Source organism: Phalacrocorax aristotelis, chromosome 9 (assembly GCF_949628215.1).
Source record: "Phalacrocorax aristotelis chromosome 9, bGulAri2.1, whole genome shotgun sequence".
NCBI classification, from domain to species: domain Eukaryota; kingdom Metazoa; phylum Chordata; class Aves; order Suliformes; family Phalacrocoracidae; genus Phalacrocorax; species Phalacrocorax aristotelis.
In genome coordinates, this window is record NC_134284.1 from 9,314,116 (window position 1) to 9,329,706 (window position 15,591).

The 15,591-nt window shown below is 36.9% G+C and overlaps 1 protein-coding gene across 2 annotated transcripts in view; it reads left to right on the plus strand.

Moving 5' to 3' along the window:
• The window catches only part of NPAS3 (neuronal PAS domain protein 3), a 628,153-nt gene that overhangs the window by 553,488 nt on the left and 59,074 nt on the right, over window positions 1–15,591 (plus strand). For both annotated transcript variants that reach the window (XM_075103333.1, XM_075103334.1), the window contains one exon: window positions 14,249–14,367. In XM_075103333.1, coding sequence (XP_074959434.1) covers window positions 14,249–14,367 — 119 coding nt within the window. The remainder of the gene's footprint in view (window positions 1–14,248; window positions 14,368–15,591) is intronic.

A 15,591-nucleotide genomic window follows, 5' to 3' on the forward strand; every position in this document is an offset into this window, starting at 1 on the left:
TGGGCAAGCTTTGCAAGCTGCTTTCTGCCATTTAATAGTAGAGTGGGGAAAACACAGAGAACATTTTGAATAAATTATGTGTATGCAGCAAAGATAGACATCTTAGACCAGCTGGAGGATAGAGTTTCTCAGTTACAAAGGGTTGTTGCACTTAACATTAAGTCCATTCAAGGACCTGTAACAACATCAACTGAAAGTACTTGAATTTTTCAATACTCAAAGACAAGAACCACTGGTAAGAGGTTCACCACAGATCTCCTTGGCTTCAGAATTTACTCCTACCTTAATACAAACAGCTTAATGTTGCTGCTTTTAAATTCTAGAGAAAGTGCATCAGAACGTTCCAATTCTAAGCCAGCAAATTGAAGAAAAGAGAGGGTCAGAGAGTTGTGTGTTCCTTCTGAGAGGCTCAATTTTTTTTCCCGTGCTACTGATTACTTAGAAACCACTGGAGAATTTTAAACCTGGTGGTGGATGAGTAAACCAGAGAAGCATCTCCTGCCAGAGATCTGTATATAGGAGTTTCTTAGGAACGCAGAAGTTCATATAATATATGAGTGAACATTGTCTCTCTAGCCCACTAGCTTGTCTTTTAGAGTAGCAGGTAGCAAATATTTCCAAACCACATGCAAAATCTACAGAATGATAACTGTAAGTTGAAGCATGACACTTGATAACTCATGTAAATTTTATTTTCCATAGTGCAGTATGGTTATTCTTCTTAGCCTCATAGATATGTAGTCCTTCTTTTGAAGTTCTTTTATATATATATATTGATTGTGAATTGCATAGATTGCATGTTGTGGGGAAAAAATTTCTTTCTATCATTTTGTCTTTATCAGCTCAAAATGTGTTTTCCCTCCCATTTATTGGAAATCCCTTTGTTCTTATATTATCTTCTATGTATCATTCACTATTTTATGTACCTTTTGTCACATCACTTCTTATTTATCTGTTCTCAGAGCTAAGTATTTATAATCTCATTATCCTCTCTTCAGATGTCCTTCTACTAGGGTTTTTCTGTTTCCGTTATTCTCTTTTTTAATAGCAGATGACCAGAACTGAACACAATACTCCGTGTAAAGCTTGGACTATAAGTTTACATAATGGCTTAGTAATATTTGTTAATTTTAGATTCATTTTTATTGTGTTCTCATCTCATTTAACCTTTCAGTCATAACGGTCTCCATACAGAGCAGATGTTTTCACTGAGATATTTCCATCTCCTTTTACTGCCTGGTTAGAGTTATTTAAAACTCCTCAATATACAGGAGTGGTTTCTTCAGAAGTGTGCCACATGTTGCACTTGTTAGTATGAAATTTCATCTATTGCTCTGCTGTTCAATTGTCTGCTCTGATTGCTGTTTAGGTCCCTCTCATGTTCCTCCTGATCTTCTTTTGATGTAAATAGTTGCATTTTAAAGTCTTTCTACACTGGCACCCAGTATTCAAGTAAAACACATAGCAGATGGGAAGTCTGCAGATGTTTTCCACTGATTTGCTTAGTTTAGGTACACAATTACCATGAACAGGTAAAATGTTGAAACTGTCCCAGAAGAAGAGAGGCTAATAACCCAGATCGGCCAAAACGAAAAAACAGATTCCTATGCCTCACTCTTTCCCTCTTTTTCCCAGTACTGCATCTGAGGTAGAACACAGATAACTTCTGTGGAGAGGGAAGTTGTCATGTTTATAAGGATATGGTGTCCTGTAAATTGTAATATGAATGGAAATGTCCTAAATATCAGACAACAGAAGAAAATAAAATGCTGTATAAAGAGATAAAAACTAGAAGAGAAGGAAAAGTATAGCCTGCTGGAGGTTGGTATAGAGAGGGAAAGCAGGCATTTGTGTAAACCATGAACCCGGGTACGATTCCTGGTTTTAGGCACAACGTGAAAAATGTCAGTGTAAAAGTATTTCATACACTTCTGTAAACACAAAAGAATATGTAAAGATGGATGTATTTGTATGTGAACGTAAAGTCAAAGGTCAGATCAAGCTCTGCTTAAGATTTATCAGTAGTATGGTATGTTTCTTTCTAATTCCCTTTCTTTAGTATAAGTCTGTGGTTTTTTGTGTCTTGGCATTCTAGTAAAGCAACTAACCATGTTAAAATATGTAATATTTTTATCTATTGGAAGGAATGCATATGAATATGCTTTTCAAATTTCAAAATTAAATCATCTGCAGTGGTACTCTTCAAGGACAGAAGGGTTATCTGGCACACAGGTGGGAGAATAGTTGCTCATTAGGGAAGGTTTGTTATATGGTAACGTATAATTAAGGTAATGGTCACAGCTTGTGTGACAGCAAACACTCTGGCAGTTGTTTGATTGCTTGTCTGGGTCAGGAGATCAGCTCTTTCTACAAGATGTATCCACATTAGTGTGTTAGTGAACAGGTTAGAAAGCAAATTACAGCTGCCTTTCTTAGGCATATTACTGTCTAGGCTCATTGTTTTGGTTTTTTTACTGTACATCAGCAGTAATGTGGCTTCTGAAGACTTCATGTGACAGGTTAGGCATTTTATCCTTTGAGTAAACAGTAATCATGGTGTGAAGAAAGTGGGGCATTGGAGATTTTTCCCATTCTTTGAGAATTCCATTCTTCCTTTTTAGTTTGCTCCAAGGGCTCTTTGGGGATACATATATTAAGCCCTTGAAATAGTTCATAATAAATCTTTGTCTCAGGCTGATTCTGACAGTTTTTTAAAGAGTCTTTTAAGAGAGAATCCTCAATCATTTCTTAATCCATGGGGTGATCTTCAGACTTGGAGGAAAAAGAAACAGTGCAAGCTCCGGGGTTGTGAAAATACAATGTAGAAAAATTTTAACTCAGAAAAACTCAGGAAATACTGTACCATGGAAATTTCACCAATCGTACTGTGCTCTGCCTGCGTCTAAATGATCATTCTCCAAGTTACTCAGTTTGCAAACACTGGAGATAGAAAAATGGGCTAAGAAAAAGAAGGGCAATTATTATTGATCATCTTATTATCTTGCGTTTGGCTTTATTTTGCTTAAACCTTGAACTGAAGGGGCATTATGGGAAAAAGCAGCCATTGCTTCCATTGTTAAAACGAAGCAAATAAACAGGATTCCTTCTGTTAAGTGTTTACCATTCAAGCCTTGTGATAAACCTGCCAAAATACCTGCACTGCGGGCTGACTTTTAAAATGCTGTTTCCTGCGTAATATGACAGATTCTGATTGTGTCTGTCAAAACCCTGCTTAACTCCACAGTGTAAAATAAATAAATAAAGGGGGAAAATATAATAAAAGTAAGATGTCCCGTTCATTTGACATTTCACCAAATAATTTTAATGAGTTTTTTCTTAAGAATAATGCATGGCTGCAGCCCACTGGAACTCCTGTTAGGTATTTGTTTTCAGCAGCCGCAAGTCTGTCATTTTTGGAGATACCTCTTCTCAACTGTCTTTGAATTTCAATGGGCTGGTACTTGTCATTATTTTAGGATTTTTTGTAAATTCTGCATAAGCAAAGAAATCTATAAATGCTAACTTATCTAAGAAGTCTCTCTGTGTACGTTAGAAATATTGTTGCCCTATTTTAATATGCTAACCTGTGGAGAAAACATGGTAATGGGTACAAGGAAGCTCTACTAATAAGGGACAAAGCTATAGAGAAGCCTGGACAGTTGGGCTTCTTACCTCTTCAGCAGCCAGGAACATGAGTGTTGGAGGTGAAGGTTGCTGCTGGAAGTGCTACCAACTGAGCAGTACATCCCAATAACATCAGCTACCTGCCATGCCAGCTGTTCTAGCAAGTTCCTCAGCAGCAGCAGGATTAGCAGCTTGCCTGGTTCTGCCTAGCCTGGACCAGGTCATGGAGTTTCTGTGTGACAGATGAGAGGGAATAGTTGTGCAGCGAATCTTGTGATGATGGAAACGTTAATAGCATTCTGAAATAAGTTTTGATGCATAATGCTGGGGACATAAGTATTTTCATGTTTAAGTAATAGTTCTTCTGTTCACAAGATATTTTTAAGTGTTATTTGTTTGGGGCAAGGGATGGGAAAGCCTATGTTGCTTAATTTTTTCCATTATTCTTTTTCTTTAAAAATAACAGTGTTAGTCACACTGTTTTTTGACATGGATAAGTATATTCTATGTGAGTATATGAAATCATGTTTTCCAATATTTTAAAACTGTTGCTTGACTGTCTTCCGAACTATGAAGCCATGCAGCTGGAGAAAGTAGTTCCTAAGGTACGTTAGACCAGGAGTTTCTGCACATCCTGCAAAATCTGCAGCATTCCCCTATATCCCCTAAAGAATCTGCATATTGTCGTGGTGCTTGGCACCATACCTATTGCCACTGTCCAGTAATTAAGTTACCTGTGAGCCAAACATTAAACCCTACGGCAAAAACATTCTTGTTTCAAGAAAATGATTTCTTGCCTTCCATACTTCAAAATATTTATAAAACACCACTTTGCATTTGACACACCGATACACATCCAGATAAGGTTCAAACTTGGAAAAGGGAACAGTTTGGTAGAGCCCATGTGACTGAAATCCAAAGAACAGAATGGAAACCTGTTTGCAGTTTTAAGTCGTCGTTCATTGTTAGCAAAGGTGAACCCAGATACCTGCCATGTTCGAAAAAAATAAGAGGTCAAATGATGCCACAGTCCCACCACCCTGTTTAGCCATTTTCAGTGTGTGAGCAGAAAGTGGTAGGTCAGATGGTCTCTATGTTTATTGCTGCTAAACCAGTAAGCGTTCACCATTAGTAATGACCAGTCTGTGTTTGCACATGTATGCTTGCTTGGTTTAAACATATGCCCAGTAGCTACGTACTTTTCTAGAAAGGTTATTCAGCAAGGTTATGCAATTTGTGCAAAGTGATTTTTTGGCAGGATTCTATACACACTGATATAGCAATCCAGTAGATACTAGCAACCAGTTACTGCCCCTTGGTTAGGCTGCATGGAAGATTCATGTATATAAAATAGTGTATTAAAGTAAACTTACAAAAGCAAAGAGCAATCATTGCAAATGTAATTTTTTCTTCCTCTTTGGGATTCTAATTTTAAAAGCATTAAAGAAGACAGCTGCTCATGCTGTGATATGCGCTAAACAGCCTGAAGGATGGAAAAAAATATATTTGTAGCTCATAATAACTATTGACCTTTCTGATATACAATGTTCTCTGTGTTAGCTATTCTGCTCTATCAACAGTGAAGATTGAACATGACTTTTTAATAGAAAACATGGGGTTTCAAGCTGCTTTCACAAAGGTGTTTATGTATTGTTATTTTGTATTGTAGTACAAAGACTAAGTCCTGATGCCCTTTGTCTGACATCATGTTTGTCATAAAAAAGCTCCACTGTTACTGACTGTTTTATATGAGGAATTGGCTCGTAACCATTTTATAGTCGTGATAAAAGCATTGCTCCACTAGATCCAGAACACAGGTATTGAAAATAGAATCCCCCAAATATCCCAGCAGCACAAAAGGTATTTTCTGAAGAAATAGATTCCTCAAGTGGCTATATTTATGGGAGTATTCCACTAAGATTTAAAACACTCACTTTTTGCATTTGTACTGTTTGTTCCTTGACATACGCAGGCTGCTGCATAATAGCTTTTGCTGGATGTCATGTGCTCTCAAAGACTATCTTTATGTTACTCCATTTTTTCTCTTGAACTTTCCTACTGCTTAGTTGCTGAGCACAGAAACATCCACTAGCAGCAGCTTGACTTTGACACTTGTGTATGTTTCCCCGGAGTGGGATCATCCAAACATCGACTGAGCAGCATGAGGTAACTCGGCTGTTCTTCTTTCCCTCAGGGAAAAGCTTCACCAAAAAGCACCTCCCATTTGGCACATGAAAATCTGGAAAGCAACCTCTTTATTGTGCTTTTTAAACCCAAGCAGGCTGGCAGTGTTAGACAACATCAGAAGGGACTTTTTAATGTTTGTTGGGGGTTTTTTTATGCCATGTGCTGGGAAGGAACTTTAGTGGGCCATTATTGGCAGCTCTGAACCACAGTTTTTTTCACAGCTATGCTCCGGAGTGTCAGTTAATGATTCACAAGTTACTAGGCAAGAGCAGAAAACTAGCGAGAGTGAAAAAATACTCTCAGTTGATCCTTCTAGGGCATGAAGAGGGGGAACAGCATCAGCATTTAATGGCAGCTTTGTGCTGAAACAAAATGCTCAAAATTGTTTATAAGAAGTTGCTTGGTAAAGATAATGATCATTTAAGTTGTGGACACCAGCCACATCTCAAAGGACATTCAGCATCTAGTCCTGTATCGTTCACAGGCTCATAAAACTCTCAGGGAATTCAGTGAAGTTTTTACCTCAAAACTAGTCAGGATCCTTTTTTTCCTTTGCTCTTTCCTCATTTCTTTTGCAGTTTCTTGTCTCTGTATCCGTTCCCTAACAGGATAGATGTGCTATTACTTATGATCCTCTAGTCTCCTAACATCAGGACCTTTCCTAGATGTGTTCTGTTTCAAACTTTGTTAGAATAGCTGCAACGCAAGTAAACATCAAGGAGATGATACCACTGTGCTAATTTTCCTTGGGACTGTTACTGAACCTTGAAAATCTATGAATGTTGCTGACCTCACATGAAACCAAGCCGACAGATCAGGTCAGATTATTTATTCCATTGCTTAAAATAAATTAATTTTAAATGTAAAAATGCAGAAGCAAGTTTGAGCTTCATACGCAGTATGGTTTATGTACCACTCACTCACTAGACCATAACAGCTCTTCCAGAGTTGTTCTGGTCCATTGGATGAATGTGGATACATTTGCGAGTGTTTAGATAATGGATTGAAGCCCAGTAGACTGTAACATTTCCAAAGGCTTTGTCAGAGTTAAAGTTTCCTACCATGATTAGTTCTGTTAATATCAAATCTTCATTATGTTGTTTTCAAACAGGCAAAAAAGCTCTATGTATTTCATAGATCACTGACCTACCAAAATTTATTGTAAAATCTGACTTTCAATATTATAGGAGTAACAAAAATCTTATTCATAGCTTCATCCTGGGAACACTTTATTTATAGGTCTATCCTGGCACCTAACTCATTCTATACTTTACCAGATATATAAAGAATTCTGTGGGATAAAGTTTACATGGGAAGTAAATTGCATATGTTGGGAACTAATAGCCTGATAAGACATGTTTCTAGACTAGAAGAAGAAGAAATAGAAGGAGTTGCAGAAGCAGAAGAAGAAAGGAAGCTTTGAGAGGCATTAAATAAAGTAATACTTCTTAGTCCAAAAAAGAGTAGTTCAGATTACTTTGGTTCCACAGGATAATAGAACATTCAAAAATTTCTCTGCATAACAATAGGGAAAACTTGTCAATGAGTTTGTACTTTAGTTTATCCTACATAACTACAGCCACTACATGGGCCTAGTCTGGATTAAAAAAACAGACAGGGTAAACTCATTATTTGTAACTACAGGATAACTTTTCACAGCATGGTTTGTTTCTCTGCAGATGCAGTCTTTTCTGTGCCCAAAATACAGTATGCACATAGTAGTGTTTACACTTGTAAAACCTGCAAACTGAGCATTATCAATCACAGACGAATACAGTTTGCACATTAAAGTTGTGTTGTTTGTATATGTATGGTACTTATGTGAAACTATAACTTATTTTGCCAGTAATTGCATACGCAGTTTTGCTTATTCATTGGTAAAACAGCATTAAGCTACTTTAGAGAACTCTGGCTTACTTTTGCCTGTGGTTAGTGTTAAGTCTGGTGTATTTGGGGGAATAACAAAAGCACATTCCAAAACTGGTGTAACCACATACACTAGACTGAATGTTGGCATGTCCAACCAAAGCCCTAACTAACAGGTCACACAGGGTGCTAGAAATTACAAAATAATAATCAGGAACTTGATCCAGGTCCTTTCATAATATTCCTACTTACTTAAATGGGACCAGGCTCTAGTGGCTTAAGTTTCTCAAAGAAATTTAAACACTGACACTGTGGTGCAGCTCACAAGAATGCTGTAGACTTACGTGTAGGCAACTGAATTAAGCCTTCTGTCACTTAGAATTCATCCCTTCTTCTTAATGCATTTCTAGTAGTTTGTCCCATTACATAGTTAAGCACCGGGGTTTTCACTACTTCCTACGGAGGAAATTTTCAAAAAATTGAAAAGGCAGGATTAACTATGCAAATTAAAAAGAATAACTACACTGTGTTGTGGCCAAACAGTTCAAGTCAACTGATTCCTGTATAATATCCAAGTTCTTGTAAATCCACAGTGTATAAGGTGGATCAAATAGTAAACATGTTCTCCCACTTTTCTGGCTGTTGCATCTAAATTCACTGCTACTTCACTGACTTGACTTTTGCCTGGATGCACGTACTTTAATCACACTAAAAAGATACGCTGCGTATATCTGACTTAGTCACTTGTTTTCCCACTTTCAAACGTCTATGCTTAACAGTGTGCACAACCACATGTGGACCATAGCCTAGTAATTAGATTTTGATTATTAAAAATAATCCTATTTCTATATGTAGAAAATATATAATATATATTTAATATCATGGAAAATATTAAATAAATATATATGTAAGGCTTCAATGTCAATTAGTTGTAAAAATTTAAGGATTTTATATAGTGACAACCTAACTGAAACAATCTGAGGCACCAGCTTATCTCATCAATTGTTGGCTCTGGAAAATTACGGGAGAGGGAAAAGGAAAAACCAAAACATTAAAAGAACCAGCTTTCAACAGAAGTCTGATAGGGTTTAAAGTTTTTATGCCTTTGAGTTTCCAATAGGTCATGAAAAGTGAATTGTCTTCATCTTGGAGGTAGAATGACAAGAAAGAACAGTTTAATATCTTGTCTGAAAACATTACCTAGCAATAAATTCTTCAGAGGAAGTAATCCTTCTTTCCATTTCTTTTGGAAGAGCTGCCCTGAGCCTTCCTCTCTTCAGTGAGGCCTAAGTGAACTAAGTCACCAGAGGTCTGGGGCCCAATTCTTAACTTCTTCAGCTTTTCAGTAAATAGAAAAACAGAAATTTAAGACTCTCACCAAGTTAGATCAGTAGCATTAATTTCAGATCCAAATCTGGTTATTCAGGAACACAAGTTCCTGTTTATAACTGGAACAGCTTACAACAAAAGTATTATTCCTACAGTTCCTTTTAAAAATAGTATTGCCGTGGAAGAATGAACTAGCCTCTTCTTTGCCACCCACAAAGTTAACTAAATAATTCAGATAGTCCTTGATTTTGCAAGATGCTGAGAACTCTGGGAAGACCAAGAGAGGATCTATAGAAATTGGAAGTTCGGTGCTCGTTGGCTGATCACCAGGCAGGCTGCCTGTGTGCATAAATATGCCTAAGTGGTTCATCTGAATAGTCCAAGAATCTTTAGCACCTTCCTAGGCCAAGCTTTAGCTTCCAGTACTTGCCTATGTTCAGCCTGCAATCCGACTGAACCCATTTCACTTAAAAACATGCATTCGCACAAGTGCTAAGTATAATTTCATAGTAACTTACACTTATTGGAAATAAATTGTCTTAATCTGAAGCTTTTGAATTATGTTTGCTGGGCGGCTAGTTAGAAAAATCTATCTTTTATCTTATAAAATTATCAAAATCGATCTGTAAGCTACTGAGAGAGAATTACCTTGGCAACAGCGCTTTTTTGAGAGTCACTTTTCTGATTAAAAACGCACTTTAAGAGGCAATAATATAAGAAAAAGCAGGACAGTTAACCACTCAAGGTTAAATTTTCCTAGAAAGTCTTTTAATGCCTGGTTACAGACAATAAACTGCACAGAAGAAATAGAAACATTTAGAAAGATGCATCTAGTTCAACTGAAAATGATAGATTTATATTTCCTAATTATTAAACTGAACATAGTGACTCTCAGTTGCCTATGCAAAGGATTATAAGACTTGAAGAAAATGTAGGAGGAGGTTTGCAACTGTAGAAGGTAACATGAGAAGAGAGCTCCCTTCTTAGTATTTTGTATGTTCTGTTATTTTGTTTCTCTTTTAAGAGCTGTATAGTTGGTGTTTGACTATGTCTCTAAAAAGCTGTATAAGCACCTATTTTCAAGGAAGAGAAATGAAAGCCACGTGAAAACTTTCTGAAATGCCAACAAATCCAGAATTTCCTGTACAGTAAACCATAAGCTTTTCTCCCACCAACCCCCTAAAATTCCTTGTTGGTGTTTGGTTTTCCTTCTGTAGCATTTGGTCCTCCTAAGAATGAGAAGCCTATCTTTTTATCTGTTCAGCAGGCAAAAATACATTTTTCTCCTCTCAATTATTTTTAATGCATGTTGGTGAATATTTATTCAGGCTGCTTTGGCAGGATTTCATTATTTAAGACATAAATCAAATTTGGAACTTCTTTTTTCCTGGGGGACAAATTGTTTATCTGAATTTGAATGTGCTTGTGAATCAGTCATAAGGGTAGTACTTGTGCTATTGTTGTGTAATAGCAATTATTTGCATTGTTTTACATTGTTTTGCTCTATAGCATTAAGGTAGTCAGGCTGCACACAGATGCAGAGTATATCTGCAGATCACTGCAGGATCAGAGCCATGGACCTCAGTCCTCCAACTGCATGCATGTTTATCGGTACACATTCCACTAACATTAGAAGAACTCTTCCAGCAGGTAAAGTTAAACATTGCATGACTGGTTTGTGGGGTCTGGGCCCAAGCTTATCCCAAGGCAAAGCCACTGAAGGAACAGAGCTGCAAGGTTTGTTCACAAAGAAATGCTTAGGAGGAGACGGCAAAACGATTTTGGGAACTGGCCACTAGTTCGTACTATCTCCTCCTTTGCCTCTGTGGCTCTTAGTTAATGTTTTAACATTTACGACACTTTCATATGGGTACAGTGGGTTGCAGCTTCATGCCCTTTGAAACAGACAGTGCATTCTTTGTGCCCAGATATGTCATCCTGCACTAGCAGCTGTGGGAGTGGAAAGAGAAGAGGTTTATTCCTTTAGTAGTACCTGCCGAAAATATTTAAGGACACACAAAGGCAAACGCTTTCCCAACAGACTACACAGTTACCTGTTTTGCAAAGACAGTGCAGACTGACTGTTTATACTTCTAAGCCTGACAGTGTATATAGTGCTTTCATTCATACTCAGTGAGCACTGACTTTTATCATATTATTAGCATTCCAAACTCACAGTTTCAGAGGTTTCTAACTCAACAGTAGGTTTAGACTCAGTAAATTCAGCCCAGGAGCACTATTTTTCGGTGTAAAAGGCATCTTTAGTTACTACAGTATCAAGAAAAGGGGACCTTGCTTATTTCAGGGTTCTTTGAAGGTCTTAGACTACAAATTTTTTAAAAATCCCTATTGAAAAAATGAATTGCTACAGAGTTTCATTCTGATGTTCCTCAGGTTGCTAGCTTCCTTTGACTTAATTGGAAAAAATTTAAAAAGCTGAAGGATTGGCATTTAAAATCAAGTCCTGCGAACTCATAATGGACCATATTCCATATATTCCTCTGCAGATCTCACTGACATCGGTGGATGCGTTCTGTACACATCCTATTTTTAAAATCCTGCATGCATAATCCCCATTAGCATTGTTACAGTATCTACTGTGGGTGCGTGCAACTCTGAATGCAGATTTCTACTTCCAGCCATAATGGTTCTCTCCTGAGAGAAATTCAGAAAGCTGTTCATAAGCTGTTCTGGACTTTTAGGGAACTAATCCCATCTCACACATACACTCTCAGGTACTTTTTGTTAAAGAAAACCAAACACTTCAGAATACATATTTATGTGACAGACACTGTTCCAGTCTGTTGGATAAATTATATACATTTTATAACGTTCACTTACAGAGATGTATAGACCTGTACATATTATAGTAACAGCAAAATAATGTTAGTCTTGTGATATAAGGTGCCATGAGCCCAGAAAATGTCAACACCATGTACACTGTACTAGATGTCAGATGTTTTCCTTTCTTTTGCAAAACTATGTACGAAAGAGGAATTTTAATTTCAGTTGCTTGGGAATGGTACGTATGTATTATGGCCTGATCATTTTTTGAGCATGAGATATTTCATGTTTAATTAACGTTACTTCTGTGTGTTTAGGTAATTACCATTAGAACGCATGAGGACATATTGTACTTATTTCGTGTGCTAAAGCATAATGTGCTGGACTACAACAACTACACTTGTTAAGCTGATTTTAGCATTTCTTCACACAGCAGGAAGCACCCATGCTGTGGTTTTTTAATGTACTCTTTAACTACTGCACTGTAGAGTACTGTACAATAAAAATAATAATTAATTATGATCTTCATCTTACCAGTACTGCTGCTATCCCAGTGCCCCTGGTTGCTGTTTCAGGGTTCCACTATTCTGTACCCTGAAACCCATATCTTTCAGAGTTTTATTTCTTAGATGATATTGCTGAACAGAGCTGAATTTTTTTGAGGACAGGTTTGTTGCATGGGTTGCAATAGCTTCACATTTGTTCAGGTCTCCAAGGACCAGCACCAATAAATGTGAAAGAGACAACAGCAGAATGGCATACTTTCCCATTTCCACCAGGATGAAAAAAAATACTCTAAATTAAGTCTAACCTTAAATGTATAATCTGTCCTTGGGAGAAAAAAAAAAAATAAAAAGGATATAGCATCTTCAAACTCTTGGCATCCCTTACGAGAAAAAATTGGTTCTAAGGGTCTCTGATCTTGTGTTTTAGTAAAATAGAACTGCACGGCTGACTGACAGTTCTGATCTAAAGCATTTACGTTTAAGTTTTGATCTCTCTGCTTTTGATTAAAACTAATGAGCTCATTTAATTCAAAATGGGAATCTCTGATAAGAGAAATAAGGTTGATGTGATTGGATTAGAGGGGCAAATTAAACTCTTAGAGCAGAAGTTTGTGCTTATATAGTGTATTAAAAAGCTGTTGGCGTATTATGGCGTGTTAGATGATGAGAAAAATTTCATAGTAATTCATATTTAATCAGAAGAAATGAAAGTACTAAATATAACATGGCTCTGCTTTTCCCTCGAGTGATAAAGAGCTGTACATTTAAAATGACATCAAATTCATGCTCTCTAAAACAAAAAAAAAAATCTTAAGAAAGACACTAAGGAAAGGGGCACTGTTGTCAGTTATTTCATCACAATAGAGTTGAAATGTCACAAACACAAGACAACATGACCACGTTAAATCAAGGACAATTCAATATAATCCTTAGCTCACAAACAAGTTTTTGTGTTTCTGTTGACTGCATAACAAATGCTTTTTAAATACTTGAATACTTTCTGCCAGTAGCTTGGTCGGTTCTCCAAAACAATAGCAAAATAACTTCTTTATTCAGTGTTAATTGCTCATTGAAACTGAAAGTTAGTTAATCTCCAATAAAGCTTGCTTATTGTAAACTACTCCAGAATTTTCCCATGAACAATATTTTGGGGAGAGGTTGGTTACCAGGGCTAAAAATAGCAATAATAAAGATTGCATAAAGAATATCTCAGTGCTGACTAAGAGTATTTATTTACCCTTTTAAGTGGTTGCAGTTGATGGAGTGAGAAGCACAGGTGAGAGCTATACTTTCAAGGAGGAACTATCTCTTCAGTTGGACTACAAAGACATTACATTAGTGACCAACTCATCACCAATAATTAACAATTGTGATGATGATGACAATGGTAATAATATGTGTCATTTGCTTGAGCATTTTTGCCTTCAGGCTGCTCAGTGCTTTATTGATAATAATTAACACTCAGCAATGGGGAAACCAAGGCACTCAAAACTAGCAAAGACTTACCCTAGGTGTCACTGCAAGTGAGGAGTGGAGACTAGGGAATAAAAGCCTGCAGAATTGGCAGCCTCTTTCAGCAGACAGAATTGCTTCTTCAGTGAGACTTTGCTTTTTCACAAAATATCAAAGAACTCTACAGTTTTAAAACAATGCCATATCCTAACAAAATAACTCCAGCTGTAACAAAGTTGTGCAAGAAAGAGTTAATGAGACAAATCTCTGTTAAAAATTCTATGGGAAAAATAACTTGAAAATGAGACTTTCCGAGTATACATATATTTTTCAATTTTTATTTTTTTTTTTGCTAAGTAAATGAGGTAAATTGATTACAACACTCTTAGCATCCATCAGTCATTTATTTTTAGTGAGTTCAAGGATTGCACCTGAAAAATAGCTTAGAGGGGATGTATAAAATCTAAATTATGTGTATATGTATTTTTTCTATTCCTTAGTGGAATCTACAAGCCCCAGTTTACTAACCACTGACAACACTCTAGAGCGCTCTTTTTTCATCCGGATGAAATCTACACTGACCAAGCGAGGAGTGCACATCAAATCGTCAGGATACAAGGTAAGGCTTGCATTGTAGCATGAAATATTGGCATCTTTAAATTATGTTCATTCATGTTCCAGGGACACATTAACAGACAGAGAAAGGAGCTATTTCACATTTGCATATGTTTCATTACTTCTGTTAAAGAATCATTAATACAATATTTCCAGCCTAAGGTTTGGCTTTGGTATTACACCTCCATTAAATTGATCATTATTGCAATAAACATTGAAGATAACAGCATGATAGCCTTTAGAAGAGCAACACTGTTGGAGTAAAGGTATATTTTACCAAAGAAGGTGAGTCACACTAGCATAACTTTTTCCATAGTGGAAAATTACTGCTCATTTTGTTAGACTGTTAGTGGTCTTTGGGTTAGGTTTTTCCAGAGAGGTAGAATTTCTTCATGCAGACAGTATGCTAGAGCTATTTAATTTCACTGCCGTTCTGGCTGAAGGAAACAACAAGCCACAACGAGTACTTTTCCACCATTTTTCTTTCATTGTCTGTCTGAGGGGCATCTGCTGCTGGGGATCATATTTGCTGGATTTCAGAGTCTTTTAAGATATGAAAGTCTCTTGTTCCTTATCAGCAGTAATCTCATTTTTCTTCAGTCATATATGGCTCATAGTGCCTGTAGCTATCAGTGGCTTTGCAGTATACTAAAACTAGAAGGAATAGCACATTTTTAACATTGTCAACTTGTGGAATGAAATATGTCATCCATTAAGTATTATACGAGATAAAAGAGTGGTACAAGAAAGTAAGTCTGAGAATGTGTGTGTATTTAAAGAAGCTGCTTGTCAATTTTCATTTAAAAACTTTCATGAGCACGATTTTTCAGTTTTCAGAGGAAGATTTAGAGGAGCTTTGAAGTAAAATTCCCCAACTCAATTTTCCCCAAAAATCCTCTGTGAATACAGCATCAAGGTAGTCTACCTGAGCAGAAAAAATCTGGTAGAAATGCCTTCTTTGCAAGCAAATGACTGGGAGTCCTTCTGTTGGAAGGTTTCCGCATCAAGATGATTAAAGTAGTTGCTAATGGAAGTTTAGATCCAAATCACTGGTTTCTTAAGGCACCACAAGTTCTGATCTGTGTACTGGTTAATTGTCAACTCCCAAAAGAATGCACTCAGTACCTGTTCGTGCTGTCTGGTTTACAAATTTCAGAAGCTATCAAGACCAGAGAGTACGCTGGCAGTCTCAGGGAGAGGAAGATGAATGAATGAATGGGCAGGTCAT